Genomic DNA, 19,389 nt, shown 5'->3' on the forward strand with positions numbered 1-19,389 from the left:
AAGTAGCAGAGGGTGTGGGGGCACAGCCCCCCATATGGGGGGGTGGGTGGGCGAAGCCCTCCACTTAAAATAGTGTTTAGTGTGTTTTTGTTTTTTTTTTTTTTGGGAACAGCAAATTTGTTCTCTGGGAAAAATTTGCTGTTCTGGCTATTTGCTCTTTTTTGTTTTCGTTCTTTTGTGGTCAATATAACAGCATTCGATCTTTTGATCGTTCGCTGTTATAACATGTAGGACATATTGTTTAGGTCTTTTATCTTTTTAGTAAGGTATCTCTGTGGGCTTTAGAGTTGTTGCATGTGTCTGGCCAGATAAATACCAAAGGGGGCGTTATATGTGGTGACTGACATAATGAGGGTAAGAGGACAATGACATCTCTAGATTAGATGCATTCCCTTTGTTTATAAGCTAAGTAATATAGAAGGACTTTCTTAAGTCAGTCGACACATGTTGGTCAAAAGATAGGTCATTATCCACATATGCTCCCAAATACCAAAGTGGGTCAACTCTTAAAGGTGTATTATCAATGAGGTGATTATCCGGGGTAGATGACTTTCCAAAGGATATGGTAAAGCAATTTTTGGCATTTTCTTTCAGTCCATGATTCTTGCACCATTTGTTTGGGACAAACCTTTTTGCAGGATAGCTGTGTCATCTGGGGATTCAGTGACTACTTCTAGCTTGCAGTCATCTGCAAACTTAGTCAGACAGAGCCCATTCATACTGGCTTTTAGTTCAGAGAAGTAAATGCCAAACAGGAGAGGTCCCAGCACTGAACCCTGGGGGACTCCACTGACCACTAGTTTCTTTGTGGAGTTAGCTTCCCCTATTTTGATCTTCTGTGTCCTATCTCTGAGCAAGCTGGCAATCCAGCAAGTGACTTAGGGGAGTTATACTCAGTTTAATTAGCTTTTCTACTGTGCCTGAGTCGGGGTTTGTGTTCATAAGTGTATACTAGGCTTAAGACCTAGGTCCTTATATGGCTAGCGGTGCAATCAAAGTGGGACCCACACTTTGATTTAATGACTGCTTCTGTCCATCAGAGACATAGATGCCAGACCAGGGCTGAATTTCCAATTACCCATCCATTGGTCCAAGTGGTGCTAAAATAAGGGATAGGGAGGAATGTTTCTTCACATGGATGGAGAGCATGTTCCAGAAAATGGGAATTCTCTGAGAAACATATCTGTCTTTCCAACATGTCCTATTTATGTCACAAACAAAATGTATTTTTTTTTTAATCTAGTAGATCTAATGCTGTTTGTTTTGCAGAAGTGCAAAATGTTCATCAAAACAGGGTCCAGGGATGCCTTGTTTGCTAGGCAAAGATTACCTCTCAGAAGTACGATACTGACTGAAGACACAGAGCTTTAAGGCAGCCAATATAAGACATTGTGTTTATTCTGTGCATTATTTTTATAAGAAATCTTTGTGAACATTCCAGTTGCAGCATGTGACTGGTCCTGCACATACGGATGGGGCATTATGATGGGTCTGATGAAAGTACAGTGGTATGATCCTTCTGTACCTAGATGCCATGCACTTACAAGTTGAGCAACACAGAAGGATTTTCATACTGCCTTGGACACATGTTGGTCAAAGGCTAGGTTACTTTCTGCATGAGTCCCCCAGTCCCTGACTAGTGAATCAACTTTTAGGGGTGTTTTATTGATGACTTGGTTATCTGGGTAGCCGACTTCCCAAAAGGTACTATAATGTACTTCTTGGTATTGAGTTTTAAGTCATGGGTTTGGCACCAAGAGTTTTCTTGTGTTAGACCTTCCTGAAGGATGTTCTCATCTTGGGGGAATTCAATGACTGCCCCCAGTTTGCAATCATATGCGAACTTGGTTAGCCAGAGGCTTTTGACATTGGCTTTGACGTCCAAGAAGTAGATGCCAAAGAGGAGTAGGCCTAGCATAGAGCCCTGGGGGACTAAACTGGTGACTGGCCTCTTTGTGGAGGTGATATCACTGATTCTAACCTCCTGGGTCCTATCATGAGCCAGCTAGTTATCCAGCATGTTATAAAGGGGTTTATACCTAGTTCTGTAAGTTTGTTGACAATGCCCAAGTGGAGTATTGTATCAAATGCTTTAGGCAGATCTAGGTAGGCAGTATGCACCATTTTCCCCTCATCCATTGCCTTAGTGATCTTTTCAAAGAAGTCTAGCAAATTCAGTAAGCATAACCATCCTTTGACAAAGCTAAACTGTGATAGATCCAGTGTCTGCAGGTCTCCTATGTCTTTGTTGATAATTTCCATGATAATTCTTTCCATGCTTTTCCAAATAAGAATAGTCAAGAGTTATTCATCTGTAGTTTCCAGGATCTGTTGGAGGTTCTTCCTTATGAGGATGGATGACCATCATAGTCCTCCATTCACATGCCACATTGCCAGTTTTAAGACTGTACTTAAAGTCCTATTTTAGTCATTTTAATTGTCCACGAGGCATCCTGCTATGTTATTGGGGGTCACTGAGGGCATAACTTGGTTTTCGTTAACACAGCCAGTACAGGCTGTCTAGTTATAGTTGCAGTGATTATGTTGAGGGTATTTTCTGGGAGATGGTTGGGGTGAGAGAGGGGTAAAGTTGGAACTGAATTTGTCTGCTAACATGTTTGCTGTATTGCCAGGCTCAGTAAATATGGCACCACCAGTTCAGCACATTGCTGTGTGCTGCCCTTATGGTTTCTGACATAGCTGTAGAAGGACTTAGGGTTATCTTTTACCTGGGAGGCTGTCTTAACCTAAAAGTTCAACAGCAAAAATACCAAAGTCCAACCCAAACAGTGCAAAAGTCCACTATAAACCAGAAATGAACATTGTTGATGCCAGGAAATGCTGTTTATAGAATCTTTTAATTCCACAATTAAAAACAGTCTGAGCGCGTTCATCCCCTCATGGGGATTTCATCAGAATCTACCATTTTTCATTATTATCCCCTTTAAATACCCTCTAATCTCTGATGTCACAATTTAATTAATCAAAAAACATTTCATTTAAAAAGATACCAACCATATACATTTCATAATTTATCAAAAAAAGAATATTCTTGTATACAAATTAAAAAAAAGCTTATATTATATTCTAAGCCTTATGCTTAAAAAATATATGATGATCTAAGAAAAATATGTTAAAATAACATAAAATGAAATGTTTAAAATTAATCATGCAATGCTTTTGTACTGAGTGTTACATATATTGTTCAGCCCTTTTGATTAACACAGGCTTAATGGATATGATTTCATTTAATCCAGGAGGTATATTAGCTTGTAATCTAACCTGCCATCTGGTCTCCTTTTCTTCTATCAGATTTTTATAATTCCCTCCTCTTGGATTTCTTAACACTTTCTTTGACCTAATTAGCCCTCTTAGTTGCTTGTTTACTTTGAGATAGTTTCTATCTTTATGGAATTTATAGCAAAAATCAGGAAGGATAAGAAGAAAGACATTATGGAGCTTTCAGACTGACTGTCTCAGGCTGGTATGTGCCTACCATTGAGCAACATTATTACTATTACAGAGGTTGATGCCACTACATGGGCAAAAAATGACTGATTTCAACAACAGGCGGTCTTTCTGATGTCATCCGAAGGGGATACAATATTTTTCAACTTGGGAGGACATTATTAACAGACCGTGTTGTTTTGCCAAGGGTGGTCTGCACTTTTCCCCTCTATGCTTTCAAACACTGGCTAAAACTTTATCCACCTCCGTAGTGTCTTTTTTTAGGCAATGCCAAATTGACAGACCTAACAAAGCAACATCAACTTAACTGAACCTTAAGGTGTTATTGCTTAATGCCAGTATCCTAAATAAACTACATTTCCTTTGAAGCCCTCCTCACACTTGAGAATTTAGACATCTGTGCAGTTACCAAGACTAAAGCGGCACAGAGTACTCCTGGCAGTGCAAGGTTTCAGTACTGGCCTGAGACATGCAGTCTGAAAGCTCCATAATGTGTCTCTTCATATAGTCCTGAGGAGGTACATATCGAGTCATTTACATCTACATGGACTATGATAGAATATTACTGGTACCTGTGGTGTAGCGACTTGAATGTGTGCGTGATTTGGCAGATCCTGGTCCAGATAAGCAGCTAACAGTTATCTTCTCCTTGTTCAGCCTGGTTAGAGTGGCATCAGTATATCTTACAATGGGGTCCCCTATAACGAGAGTCATTGGCAGTGTGTTTGCTTGCCTTATGGGCTTAGTGTTTGGGGCTGCAGTGAGAGTAACAGTGCATGGTGTTAGGTGTTTTTTTCTGAGTGCCTTTGGGCTTGCTTGAGGCATAGCTTTGACAATGGGCAGTCTAGGCGATCTTTGTTGTTTAGGAAGATTGTTTTCAATTGCCTCAGCTATGTTAGTCTGTGGGTGTGTTGTGTGCTATGTGAGGTGGATGTTGTGTGTGTGATTTCGAAAACCTGATGTGCACTTCTTGTAGGCAATAGTTTACCCTCCATTGAATTGCATGTACACCTCTTATATACTGATTAAGGGGTTGTTGGTAAACATGAGACATTTGCTACATTCTCTCAAGATGCCCATATCCACAAGCTGGCTGCAGAGAAGTTAGGAAATTGTATATCCATACTGTACAGTCCTTTGGTGAGCTACAAGAGGGTTGTGCATTGGGGTTAGAAGGCTATTAGGGGGTGTTTTGTTGGTGCAGACTAATAATGATGCTTTATTGGGGCAGATTATGCTAAACAGTACTAAATAATACTAACTAACATGTTTCCACAATACTGAATTCTACTAAATCTGTAGGTATTGCCACTCAGTGCCCAGTTAGCTGCTGTAAGCTTGCTCTATATTGCTGCTTTACAGAGTATGTTTTTTATGGACTGTTCTACAGGGAACATTTGCTTTCTAGATATTTTACTGTACAGGCTGCTACTAACCCAAAAAAAATGCCCAGTATTTATAGCAGCACATTAAAAAACAGAAAACTTGCTATTGAGCCCTATGGCCAATAAAATGACCACATTACAAGTCATTTTGTGTATTTCCCAACTTGGACAGACCAGGCAACCACCTCCTATGATAAGATGAATAAACCCAGTCCTCTTGATGTAAAAACAATAGAAGAAACCCACATGTGCAATGCTACCAGAAGTCATTTAAACAGCTAGCTGGAAATCCCTTGCTAAAGGCGATTTCAAGACAGTCTTACAGCAGTAACAGTGAGATAAAGAACATTTTTTAAACAAAATGTGCAGTGAAGTACACACACAAAGGCAAAAAAAAAACAGGCTAGGACTCCAAACTTTGCTACACTGTGGGAAACCGAGCAGGAGATATGTAGTAATGGAGGTTTACTCAACAGCAATACTGGTTTGCTTGGTGGGCACTCAGTATTATGGATATATGGAAAACAGTGGGTGGGGAAAGTACTTGAATAGCTTATACAACAGACAGTAGCAATGAAAGAGGAGAGGGAGGGACTGGAAATCAGATTACCATAATTGTCTACAGTGATATCCGATACTATTTTTGTCAGAGGACCTTAAGACCCTGCTTAACTTATAAAGAGTGGGGTAATTTCCATGGTGTTCTGGACAATAGCCCTTCATATAGAACTAATAGATGTATGTTTTAGGCTACATCTAGTGAGGGTATGCATACAGAATGTTGTCACACAGTTATTTATTTCATTACCATTATCTTGAATGTTGTGCATGTAAAGACCTTTGAGGTATGGTAAGATTTATTTAAACAGATTTTTTTGTATGCACATTTTGACCATCTCTGCTAAGTCAGTAGAGTTACTGTCTGCCCCATGGTCATTTGTGTCATGTCAAGGGAAGGAGAAAAGCATGAAGGAAAATTAATGTACTTAAGTTTTAGTAGAAAAACTATTTCTAATTTTCCCATAGTGTTGAAGAAAGATATAACACATCATATCATACATATGGACATCTGTTTTTTTTATACTTTTATTTTACACTTTGACCGTATTAGTCCCACTAGGCCAATGGCCTCTTTTTGGGGAGACCTGAGATGGTATTCATACTGACTAGGGAAAATTTGGCCAGAGCACCAGGGAACCCCCCCCCCCCCCTTCTCTTCTCAATTACTCAAGCAGATGAGGCCTCTGTTTAACTATTACATTTGATCAAATTGTAATCTTTTTAGATGTTTTATCAAAAGCATGCCAATCATAAGAGGACAGTTGAACCGCTGTGGTGACCCCTTACCGGGAAAAGCCGAAAGAAGATCAAAAACATGCATCTCAAAAGGGAGGGTAGGGTCTGTTGCAGGGGTGGTGGTTCTTAACCTCACAATGTAGCAGCTACAAAGTTAATTATTTTATTTACTAGGAGTGCAAGTCAGCTGCATGTGTAATGTGAGGACTGAGGCTCCCCTCCGTAAAGAAAATTACTCTTAATGTTGCATTGGCTGTTTCTGATGATAATTTATTGGTTGTCCTTGTGTTCTACCTTTGATTTAATGTTTTTCTCATGGTTTGTCCATTGATAGGCTATTCTTGATCCAACTACATTAGACATACCCTAATATATGAAACTGCTGTGATTATAAACATTTTGTAATGTTGAGTCTTAGTATTTTTTTATACAGAAAATTAAAACTACATAAATTTGATCTATGCGCCCAGTCAGTTTTGTTTTTTGAAGGGCGGGTACTGTCTCCTGAACCTTGTAAGCTGCTTTGAAAAGGTTACAGGGGCTGTGGACATTGGTCATTCTGTGTACACTACTTATCTCAATCTTATCAAACCTTCTTTTAACACTATACTTCATACTGGTATTATTAAAAATTAGATAATCTTAACAAACTGTATATTGCCCATTGTATTGCAGATTGGTTAGCCAAAGGATTTTGAGTTATGAAAGCTTCTGATAGCCCCTGTGAAAGTAAAATTGATACTAACAGGGTATCACAGGGTTCAGTGCTGGGCCTTCTCCTTAAGGTAATTTATTTTGCAGACATCCAAGTCGTGTTGTCGATCATGTTTGCTAATGATTGCAAGCCTGGGCCCTATTATCCATTCATCCACAATGTACTAAACAATTCCAACATAGTCTGAAATGTTCAAATACCTGGTTTACTGAAAATAGTCCCAAGATAAATGCGGAAAAGTGCAGCATAGTAGCATTCTGCAAAAAGGCTGATACCACCTCTTGTTATAAACAGTACTCCTCTTCAGACAGGCACAGTCATGACAGACCCGAGTGCTTAAGTGGATAACAGTCTCTCTTTCTGACTCAGTAATTATGTTTCCATCATATTCAGGGAATCCTTCTGTCTGACCCAGTTAATAATAAAGGAAAGATCAAGATCTATGGTACTGTTGCATTTTTCCCTTATCATATCCATCACTGATTGCACTATCTTCTTTGGTATATGTAAGTAAGCATGTTGCACGACTGGAAAGTCACCAGAGGCTCCTGACTAAGATTATTTAAGGCCTATCAGGTTAGATTAGCAAAACTTGTACTTAGTAGTCTGCCGAGGTAACCTATGTCTTGCTTTTGGAAGTCATGAAAGACCGAGTCCTATTTGACCTTTGTTTTTCAAAAAAAAAATAGTGACTGTGCACACCCCTGTATGAAGGACATAAATCTGTACCAAGGTGTTGTGCATGTAAAGATCTAGAGAGATATGTTCGTAACCTTAGTAGAATTACTTTGTATTTTTTTACAGTTTGTATTTTTTGTATTATATTAGTTAACTGACAGGCTGGGGTAATAGTGAATATATGATTTTACTAGTGGGTAGTTCTTTTAAATGAATTGCTCATTTTGCACATCAAGTAATTATTTAGCACAGTTTTTAAACAAAGTTTTTTTATAATATTTTTTAAAATCAGGTCATCCTCAGTGTGTATGTTTTTTCTTGGTCAGTTTTATTCATGCTTATTCATTTAGTATTTGTATTTATACTGAAAGGTTTTTAAATATCTGTAACTTTTGCTTTTAGAAGCTAATTGATGTTTAGCATGTGACACTTTAAATAGCTGCATTTTGCATTAGTTCTGTTTGTCTGATGAAGTCTTGCTCACAGAAGCAAGACAAAAGCGCGTACACTACTTGATTTTATGAATTAAAACTTGTCTCAGTGGATTATATTTTGTTCCTTTGGATTTATCTTACTACCTGTGGTCGTTTTTCAGCATTTTTTGCAGTTATTTTTACAAGTTTATTAATTGTTACAAATACAGGCATAAATTTCTGGCATATGCATCTGTGTGCATGTTTGTACAGTTACCAGTAGACTTGGGTTGCATTGTATGTTACTGTTATTTGTTGGCATGGCAGACTGTTTTCGAAAGCCATCATCACTTGTATTTGATTAGAATACTGCAGAGAACTGGATAATATCTGAGCAGGAGTACAATATTTTTATACAAGCAGCTTATTCTGACAAAGATGCATGCACCAGGGCATTCATTTTGCTAAACCTAGCTGGGTCAGAGGCCATTGAAAGAGAGTGTTCATTTCTGTATGCACCAGCAGTATATGAAGGAGAAGGGGAAAACCGTCATATTGTTGTACAGGCTGAATCAAGAGAGGACCCCGGGTGTTTAAAACGCAAATTCAGGGAAGTGTGCAACACCCAGACAAATGTGCCATTAGAAAGGCATTTGTTTTACACAAGAGATCAAAAGCAAGGATTAACTTTTGCAGCTTATATTACTGACCTGGGAAACAAAGCTAAAACATGTAGGTTTGGTGATTTGAAAGATGGGTTAATAAAGGACAGGTTTGTGTGTAGTATTAGTGCTGCAGTGAGAAAGATTTTGCTTCGTGACAGTGATTTAACGCTGAGCAAAGCTATTGAGATTTGTCAAATCCATGAAGTTACATAAAAGCACACAAGTATACTTGCAAGTAATAAGAGCATGGTTTCAGCAGACTCCAGAGCAAATGTAGACAGCATGCAACATGTGGCTAGCAGAAGCAGGCCTAAACACATGGCAGCTGTGAGGGTCTATATTAGTTCGACAGCTTAGGTTGTCAAAACTATAATGAACGACACCTAAGCATCGAACTTGCAAAATCGCAAATGGTCATTTAAGCAAATTCTTTCCTCGGGAAAGAAGTCGCTTGGCCGTTATCGGGGATTTGTCCTTTTGGCAATGTGGAGCGATCTCTGAGTTGGTATATTTAGTTAGGGAAGGTGTGGGGAGCAAAGCCCCCCACTTTATTTAGGTTGAAAAATTAATTTTGTTCGCGGACAGCCTACTGAATTCTTTCCTGAGGAAAGAATTTGCTTAAGTGGCTGTTCGCGATTTTGGAAGTTCGACGCTTAGGTGTCGATCATTACAGATTCGTCAACCTAAGCTGTCGATGAACTAATATAGACTCCATCTGTGACCCTTGCAAGTGTGGCAGATAAAACCCGTAATTTTCCAGCAAGTTCTAAGACTAGTTCAGTGAAATGGACATGCTCAGTGCAGTACAAGGGTGAGTCAGCAAAACCCAAATCAAGCCTTATTGTTAACTGTCACAGTTGTGGTGCTAAACATGATTCTAAAAGAGAAAAGTGTTTAGCATTTAATCACCAATACCACAAGTGTAAAAAATGGAACTATTTTCAAATGTTTTGCAAATCAGGTAAACCTCACATAGTTATAAAGAAGGGTCACTTTAAAAAACAGGTTGATTATATAGAGAGCTGCAACCCTAATTTCTAAGTAGATGGTGCATCAGTAATTGGTGAATATGTTGATGCAGTAGATTTGTTGGCAAAGAATGAAGTGTTTTGTACTGTTCAGATCAATGGTAAATCCACCAAGCTCAAAGTGGACACTGGTTCAAAGTGTAATGTTATGTCACAGACACATTTGCTAAAGTGAGAGCTGGAGAGTAACTTAATGTGGCCGGTTGTGCAAAACTTGTTGCTTATGGACAGCAATTCAAACCGAAAGTTCAGTAGTGCTTTCATGCCAGTTGGCTAGGAACTGCTACAGCTTACTATTTTATGTAGTCTGATGACCTATGCAGTCATTATTGAGTCTGAGACAGTTTGGGAATGAATTTGCTTTCTTTTACCAAAGAAATTCATCATATAAGCACATGTCTATGTTCCAATTTTACCAAAGTTGTTTTCTTAGAGTATGCTAATGTTTTCAATAAGTTATGCAAACTTTCAGTTGTGTATTCTATGAAGTTAGACCCAGAAGTCAGTCCAGTGGTCAAACCAGTGAGACAAGTTCCAATAGCTATGCAGGATAAAGTCAGTGCTCAGTTGGTTAAAATGGTGCAGCAAGGTGTAATTTTTCCTGTTACAGAACCAACTGAATGGGTGTCATCCATGGTTGCAGCCCACAAAAAAGGCTTGGACGAAATCAGAACATGTATTGACCCAAGTGATTTAAACAAAGCATTAGAGAGACCATATCATCCTATGGGTACAGTCGAAGTTGCAGCCCTAATACTGAATGTCACTGTTTTTTTCTGTCTTGGATACAAAAAGATCATTTTGGCAAGTGATGCTCGATCGCAAATCTTCATTACTGACTACTTTCAGTACCCCATTTGGAAGATATAAATTCCTCAGGATGCCATTTGGAATAAATTCTGCAGGTGAAGTCTTTCAGCATGCAGTGGAGCAAATTTTTTCGGATTATCCTTGTGCCATAATAGTAGATGATTTATTGGTTGGAGGTAGTGGTGAAGCAGAGCATGACAGAAACCTTAGGAAAGTTCTAGACAGAGCATGTGAAGTGAACTTGAAGCTCAATCCTGTGAAGTGCAAATTCAGATTACCAGAAGTTACATATGTAGGTCATTTATTTATTAGCACTAACTTGCAACCAGACCTGTCCAAGCCATTCTTGTGATGCCAGTACCGGTTAATGTCCAGGCTCTACAACATTTTCTTGGTATGGTTAACTGTTTAGGCAAGTTTATACCAGATGTCAGTGAGTTGACAGTGCCTTTGAGACCGCTAATGAGCAAAAATGTTGTATGGTCTTGGTTGGAACAGCACCAGACAGCATTTGAAGACCTTAAGAAGAAAATTGCCACCCCACCTACATTAAGATACTGTGATGTCAGTAAACCAGCAACTCTTTCCTGTGATACTTAAAAATTTGGTCTTGGAGCAGTTATTCTTCAAGGAGGCAGACCAGCAGCCTATGCATCTAGAACTCATACCCAAACTGAAATGCATTATGCTTAAATTGTGAAAACTTTTGGCAATAGTATTTGCATGTTCCAAGTTTCATGATTATATTCATGGTTGAGTTATTCATATTGAAACTGATCACCAACCTCTAGTCACTATTTTAAGTAAGCCTATGCATTCAGCTCCAGTGAGATTACAAAGAATGATGCTCAAACTGCAAACATACAACTTCAAAATGGTCTATTCAAAAGGCAAACTTCTTTATCTGCTTGATGCCTTATCCAGATCACCCAGAAATACAACAGAATAGCTTAATGCAGAGAATTTTGGCTTTGATGTCATGAAAGTGTGTAATTTTTGTACCACGAGACTTAAGCTGAGAGATCATACGTTTTGCAAAAGCTCAACCACTACATTAATGTTGGATGGCTGTCAAAGCAATTTAATATACCACCTGAAGTGCAAACTTGTTTTCCTTACAGGGATGAGATGTTGATGGAAGATGGCATTATTTTCAAAGGTCTTAAAGTTGTTGTTCCTGCTTCCTTGCACTATGAATATATCCAGATTTTACATCATGGCCACAGAGGTGCCGAATGTACCAAAAGAAGGGTGAGAGGACTAGTATTTTGGCCTTTTCTAGCAAGTGATATTAATAAAGTACTTTCTTCTTGTTCGGTATGCAATAGTACTAAACTGCATTTGCAAAATGAACCACTTCAGCTAAGTCAGGTTCCTGAACTACCTTGGTCAACAGTAGCCATTCATAATATTTGAGTGGAACACTCAGCATTACTTAGTGTTGGTAGACTCTTATTCATAATGGTTTGAGATTGATTTACTACCTAATCTAATGTCCACTGCTATCACCAAGTTGAAATGTCATTTCTCAGTCCATGGTAGTTCACCTAAAGTTATTTCTGACAATAGTACCCAATTTACCAGTCAGTTGTTTCAGGAATTTGTAAAAGAGTGGGACTTTGTACATGTTACTAGTAGTCCAGAATACCCACAGTCAAATGGACTAGCTGAATGTGCAGTACAGAGTGCAAAGCAATTACTAGAGAAGTTGAGGCTTGATAATACCAATGTCTTTTTGAACTTACTCGATCTCAGAAACATACCCCGTGACGGTATACTTGGCTTGCCTGCTCAGAGACTTCTATCTAGGCAAACCAGAACCACATTGCCTAATCGGTTCCAATTTGTTGAGGCCTAAAGCAAAGAACAATAAGACAATCAAAGCCCAACTATTCAGAAAGTGTTATTTCCAGAAGTCCAGCTATGATAAATCGAGCAGATTTCTTCGTCCATTGAAAGACGGAAAGATAGTGAGGATATAAACAGTGAAAGGTTTCGACTGGATTGCTCAAGTAACAAGTATATGTACTGAACCGAAATCCTACTTTGTAGAAACTGAGGGTGTGGAGTACAGGAGAAATTGCAGACATCTTCTTCCTATATCAGAATTGATATCACAACATTATTCCTGTGATATAGACTCTAGATCTCAGAGCAATCCTGATGATGTTCCTGATGTTCCCAAAGTCGAACATTCAGCAGAGAATGTCCCAGTTGCTAAACCTAGTTCTAATTTCTATGTCACATGATTTGGTCGTATTTTCAGACCTAGTGTGAAATACACAGCAACCTGGACATAATTGTTTGTATCTCTTTAGTTCTGTATAATTGCATGACAAAGAATTATTTTGTATTAATTGCATGTCAGTTGATGTCAATAATGCACAACCCATTTTTCAAACAGGGAGGAAGTATTGTACCTTTAAGAAGCATTTCATGGACAGCATATGCATATAAATAGCAAGCACGTGCTAGCTTCAGTGCCATTTTGAGAGTGCGGCCAGAGAGTTAGCATGTATGAGTGTAATAGCTAGTTTACAAGTTTATTTAAGTTAAAGTTATTAAGCCTCAATCCTGATGTGTTTGTACATAATAAAGCTGCTTGAACAGAACCCACGAATGTTCGGTTTTATCTTGACCAGACGAGCAACAACTGATATCATGACTATGCACCTGTGTGTTTTAACGGTTCCCTATTATATGATCAAAGATGCATTTTTTGAATGCATCTTGATCGAACTTGAAAGCAAGAAACAGCAAAATACTGAAAAGGCATATAAGCGAATTCTTTCCCTGGGAAAGAAATCGCTTGGCCGCCTTTGTTATTTTGCCATTTTAGTCACTGTAGTGTCATCTCAGAGTTGGTATATTTAAGTAAGGGGGGTGAAGCCCTCCACTTTATGTAGTGTTTTAAAGTTTTTTCTTTTTTGGAACAGCGATTTTTTTTTTTTCCCTGGGAAAAAAATCGCTGTTCTAAGTGTTCAGGTTTGTAAGCTTTCTCTTGCATGGGGTCGATAAATCAGCATTCGCTTTTTTAAGCATTCACTGATTTAATATAGACCCGTTTTAACAAAATGTGCATTACACTATATGCCTTCTGAAAAGTATGTGTGGATTTAGTACATGGTGTACAAGAGACACTAAAGAGATGCTAATTTGCTAGTCTTAATATGTTTAAATGGGTATTTGAGAGTGGGAGAAAAAATGCTTGTAAGCTTTCTACAGTGTAGTTGTAGTGTTTACAGCAAATCTTTCTGGAGTCACACAAGCAGAATAAGTAAGTAGTGTATAATGGGAAAAAGGACTTAAGGATGGATCGTTTCTTGATGTGTATTGTGAAATCTGTTTGGCAGTGCCATCAGGACCTATTCACATTTTTACAATTTGTCAAGGTATCCATTTGTTCATCTTATCATTTTATTTATTAACCATGTTCTGACAGAATAAGGCATCAATCCCAGTGGACCATTTTGAAGCTTAGCCTGGGAGCAAAATAATAATAGACAAAGTAGTAGCTTATAGTACATATTTAGTAGAAATGCAATATTTACCACACAAAAACATAATGATAGCATTGTAATGTCTGTCTAACATAGTTGGATATATGTCTGATACAGTATCCTGCATACAGATGTAAAAAAAGTATGTGTAACAAAATAGGAAGTGATCTAATGTTAAGGTGTAAATGCAGTTGTATTTGAGGAGTTAATTTTAGCTTAAGTGACAGGATGATTAGGTGGATGGAAGGCAGTTAGAACGGTGAGTGAAGTGCAACAGAGAGAGTTGGGTGCTCTTAGGGTGCAGAAGTGATAGTGGGATGGGAAGAAAATACAGAGTAGGGTACAGGGTAGGGAGAGAAGAGATGGAGAGGGGTTAATCTAGCTTGGATTTCTTGGTACAAGTTGTAAGGTAAATGCAGGAAAGTAGGATAGCGTGAGTGTAGTGGAGTTTGTAATGTGTTATGGAGAAAAGTATTTACAAGCAGCTCTTGTGTGCAAGAATTATTTTGAGGTGATGTCGCTTAGTTTTGCAGGGAGTGATTATTATGTCTTCAGGTTCCATTACTGAGAAGCTATGGTCAGTGGAGTGGAGCTTTGTGAATGGGGTGAACAGGGAGAGAGCAAGAGAGAGGACTGTGATCGAAGGTTGCAGCTTGTGGGTCTTTGTGAGAGTTGAGTGGAGAAGAAAATGAAAGAGACTTGTTAAAAGGCCTTGCAGATTAGGCAGACTCTGAGGAGTGTGCATCTTCCACATATGGTAACCATTTTGTTTCCGTTACGATTGAGCAGTCGTGTTCTCTTTGGGGGAACTAATGTGACGAATCTACAGATTTGATTAGATAGGGTTTGCAGAACTTAGTATTTTTTTTCTTTGAGGCTTTGACAGTAATACAGAGGCCTTATTCTAACAGTGGTATGAGTGTCCGTTTTCTAATCACTAGTCGTCTTCGGGTAAATTGAAGTGTGATTTTTTTTTTTTTTTTTTTTTTTTTTTTTTTAGCTGAGAAAAGTAGGGTATTCACTTCAGGTTTAGTATTGGTGATGTGAACTTGAAAGTTCAAGGACTAGGTAACAAGGTGTTTAAAGTATGGTGGCGTTTCTGTTTGATCTTTGAAGTTATATCTTATTGTCCAATTTTATTGGACTATGAAGAGTTTTTGTCTTGTGACAATGATTATGCTTTGTTACATAATCTAATGTTTATTCAGTACATGTTCTGCATGTAGTAAAGTTTGTCTAGTTAAGTATAAATAAGGTTTTCCATGTCTAATTATACAGAAACCATATTCAGTTATAGTACTACTTTTGTTTGTAGCACTGTGCTTGATATCCTTGTTTAATAATTTCTTAATTTATTCTTATTAGACACGTGAGCAACTTCAGGCAGACCTTATTAGATGTCAAGCAAAAATCGAAGACCTAGAGCGTTCTCTGGCTGAAACAGGGCAGGTAAAATTGGTTTTTAAACCAAGTCATCTAAACCATTGCACTCTGTGTTGATTTTGCTCTCTACTGTATTAACACAGCATTTGTTTTAATTATCTGTAATTGTTGGGCTTTTCAAAGAAATTTTGTCAGTTTCCATTTGCATTTAACAAAGTCATAAAAAGTCTTATTGATTATTTTGTTAATGTACAAAAATAATACAGTTTGGCTTAAAAACTGCTATGCTATTGTAGTGTGTGATCCTTCCTTTTAGAAAAGGAAATTGAAAGCTACGTTATTTATTTATTTATTTATTTATTTTTAGCTTTATAAAAGACATGCATTTGTGTTGGTAGTTGATGGTATTTGTTCTTCACGCTTCATCTGATAGTATTTATATACATTTTTGCACTACCTGTTTAACCTATATGTAAAATATATAAAATATACATTCCTGTAGTAATGAAATAACAGTTCTCTGGACATATAATCATTATAAGTCCATTGTGATATTGCTCTAATTCCATTTCTAAAAATGCACAGGTTAGTCCTCCTTCAGTCAGAATTTTGTTCATGAATATCCTTGTAATCAGTCTAATCTTCTGGTCCAAGCATTGTTACTTCTGTAACACAGGAAAACTTGTCTGTGAAATAAAACTTATTTAATTCAGTTGCTTGTGCAATCTTTGCAAACATAAATTAGCAATATGTTGTATGCGAGCGGACACATTATATAAAAATTACTTCTTCCCTGTCTTTAAGTTTTTACATGTTTGGGTTAAGGATATTGCCACCTTTGGGTTGGCAACAGTGGCTTATATTTTCCCCTTAGCAACATTTAGCAGTGGAACTGATGGCTGAATGTGATGGATCAGTTTCAGTTAGGGAAACACACAGTAGTCCACTGTGGTGAAGGTATCCATCATATATTTCGGCCAAAAATTTTCTAGCATGGAGTAGCTTTGGGGGCTCTGTTTCATTTTAGATTTTTATTGAATACAGTAATTTCCTCTGTCATTGAGTTTGTTTACTATGGGAGAGCATCTTATGGAGGTGCATTTATCATTTCAGAAGGTTTTGGACTTTTAACCTAGAACTGTGCTGAACTGAGAGTTAAGTTTTCGTATTAATTATGACTTATCAGGGTCTTTGTTTTATGAAGTTTAGCATTTCTTGCTCTGTGTGTCTGTTAGCATTGGCAAATGAAGATTTGAGTGACCAGGCTGATTGTTTACACTAACTCTTATTGGCTTTTTTGAGGTGTGCATTTTTTTGTCTCTGTAAGAGTGACTAGACTAAGCCTTACTTATTATTTATTTTACATTTGTTGACCGGGATAGTCCACTGGACACAGGTCCATTTTCAGTGGATGCCTGGGGAGAAAAGCTCCACACATGAATAGCATGTACAAAAAAAAACCCTACAAAGTATATTAGATACAAAATGCAGTGAGTCTTAATTCATAGTAGTATAATCATACACAGCAGTCACAATTAGTGAAGAGAGAAATCTTACAGTAATAGTTTCATTAGTCTAGAGATATATATGTAATGACCTCAGTCATTGCTGGAGGGAGTGATGTGTAAACCAACAACTTCTTAAAGGTTATCGGGGTCAAAACCATAACACTATTTTATTATATTGTATGTATTTCTACAGTAATAGAATATAGACATATGTTTTCCTCTTGAGGTGTGAGATAAGGTGGTGTAGGGTCTAGCCTGGTGAAGTGCAAGAGTATAGCCAGTTATTAGTGAGATGCAGTTTTAATGCTTTTTTGAACTGTATGAAGGATGTCACAGTAGTTATGTTATAGGGGTAGAGCATTCCATATTTTGGATACATAATTAGAAAAGAGGGAATCACCTGCTGTATTATTTGACTTAGTTACTGTGAGAATAAGTGTGTTACTGGAGCAAAGAGTTCTGTTGTTAGTGTGGAGGTGAAGTAGGCTTTTCAATACAGGGTTTTTTTTTTCTGGTTGATATAAAATTTTATGGGCCAGAGAGAGTTGGTTGTAATGCAGGAGTTGAGGTAGTTCCAGCCAGTTGAGCAGCTTCAAGGATGAGCAGTGGTGAGATCTAAATGGGGAGTCAGAGGCAAATCTAGTTATTTTGTTATAGCAGGAGTCAAGCTTAGCTAGGTCTGCTTTTCTAAGGCTGGTGAGAATAGTTGAGGCATAGAGAAGGGTAGAAATAAGGTGAGTCTGAGATATAGTACCTTTTGTTTGTTGGGTAAGGAATTGTCTTTTTCTATAGAGGGTACCTATTTTTTTGTGAACTTTCTTGATGGTCTGTGAAATATGAATATCAAATCTTAGATTATCAATCTCAGTGCCCAGGAGTTTGGTGTGCTCTGTGGGAGAGATAGTAGTTTTGTTACTGGACCTGATATTAAAGGTAGAAGTTAATGAGGGGGGCCTAATGGGTTTAAAGAGTAATAGTTTGGTTTTAGCAGGGTTTAGGATGAGTTGGATATTGGATAGGCATGTTTCTATAGAGAGGAAAGATTCTTGAGTTAATGTATAAAGTTCCTGTAGTGAGGAAGTTGCACAAATTAATGTAGAATCAGCATATTAGATGACAGACGCTTCGGGAGTGGAGGAATGAAGTTTATTGGTATAGAGGGTGAACAGCAGAGGGCCTAAAATAAAACACTGGGGAACACCAAGATTAACTGGGAGAAGGGGGTAGAGTTCTTGTTTCCACACGACTGCTTGCTGACGGCCAGCTAAATAGCTCTGGAACCAGGCTATGGCAGGAAGAGAGAGTCCTTACTCGGACAGTTCTTTGATAAGAATGTCATGTCTAACCATATCAAAGGCCTTTGAGAGGTCAAGAAAAGTGTCAGAAACAAATTTACCAGCATTTCTATGAGAGTTTACTGTATTGGAGAAGGACAATAAGGCAGTGGTGGCACTATGGAAGTGTCGGAAACTGTGCTGGGTGTTTGATAAGAGCCTGTGTGTCTGCAAGTAGTGAATCATTTGGAAGTGTATGCACATTTCAAGGATTTTTGCTAGAGGGGATAGAATTGCTATAGGTTGGTAGTTTGTAAGCTGTGTGGAGTTACCCCCTTTATGTAGGGGGATTATGTGAGATATTTTCCATATCTCTGGTACGGTGGCTTCTTAGAGGCATCTGTTAATTAGAATGGTTATAGGGTAGACCACTGCATTGGCAGCAATTTTTAAGAATTCCCCTGGTAATTTGTCAGCAGCTTAGAGTAGTGGGCTTAATTTTCTGAGGTACTTGTTTATCCTATCTATAGAGACTGATTGGAATTTGAAGGAGCTATTCCTTATGGGAGTAGTGATGGGTTCAGAGGAAGGGTGTGTGTGTTGATTTTTCTGTTTATTTGCTAGGGTCAGTATTGTTTCAGTAAAGAATTTTCTAAATTGAGTTGGAATGCTGTCAGAGTTATTTACTAAGGTGGGAGAGGGGGTACCAGTTTTGCCTGGTAGTAGTAATTTGTTAATCGCTGCCCAAAATTTTTGAGAGCAGTTTTTGTGCTTGATTTGAAGATTGGAATAGTAATTAATTTTGTCAAGTTTTACTAGTTTCTTAGCTTTATTCCTAAGCTCCTGATATTTTTGTTTTTCAGCTGGGGACTAACAGTTTTCCAGTGATCTCATGCTTTATCTATAGCTTTGAGGAGGGCTTTGGTTTCTTTGGTAAGCCATGGAGTGGGATTAGATCTGGTTCTTATGGTTCTAGGAGGGGTATGAAGTTCTAATACATTTAAGAATGTGTTATTAAAGTAAGTAGCTACCTCATTTAATTCTGGGTATTTCAGGGGTTCCCAGTTGCACTGTTTTAGTTCTACTATGAAATAGATGGGGTTAAAGTTCTTTTTTCTTTCTAATAAAATGATAGACTGTACCTTTAGGATTGTGGTTGCACTGTCGTAGAAGGACGGTTGACAAATGGTCGCTTAGACCATCGGGCAGGCAACCTGCAAGAGAGGGGTGTCTAGGTTTATTAGTTAAAATCCAGTCAAGAATTGA

At 38.0% G+C, this 19,389-nt stretch overlaps 1 protein-coding gene across 2 annotated transcripts in view; it reads left to right on the plus strand.

The window, feature by feature from the left end:
* The window catches only part of JAKMIP1 (janus kinase and microtubule interacting protein 1), a 2,220,219-nt gene that overhangs the window by 1,542,067 nt on the left and 658,763 nt on the right, over positions 1-19,389 (plus strand). For both annotated transcript variants that reach the window (XM_044056204.1, XM_044056206.1), the window contains exon 11: positions 15,324-15,407. In XM_044056204.1, coding sequence (XP_043912139.1) covers positions 15,324-15,407 — 84 coding nt within the window. The remainder of the gene's footprint in view (positions 1-15,323; positions 15,408-19,389) is intronic.

Source organism: Protopterus annectens, chromosome 14.part0 (genome assembly GCF_019279795.1).
Source record: "Protopterus annectens isolate FY-2018-M chromosome 14.part0, PAN1.0, whole genome shotgun sequence".
Lineage (NCBI taxonomy): Eukaryota > Metazoa > Chordata > Ceratodontiformes > Protopteridae > Protopterus > Protopterus annectens.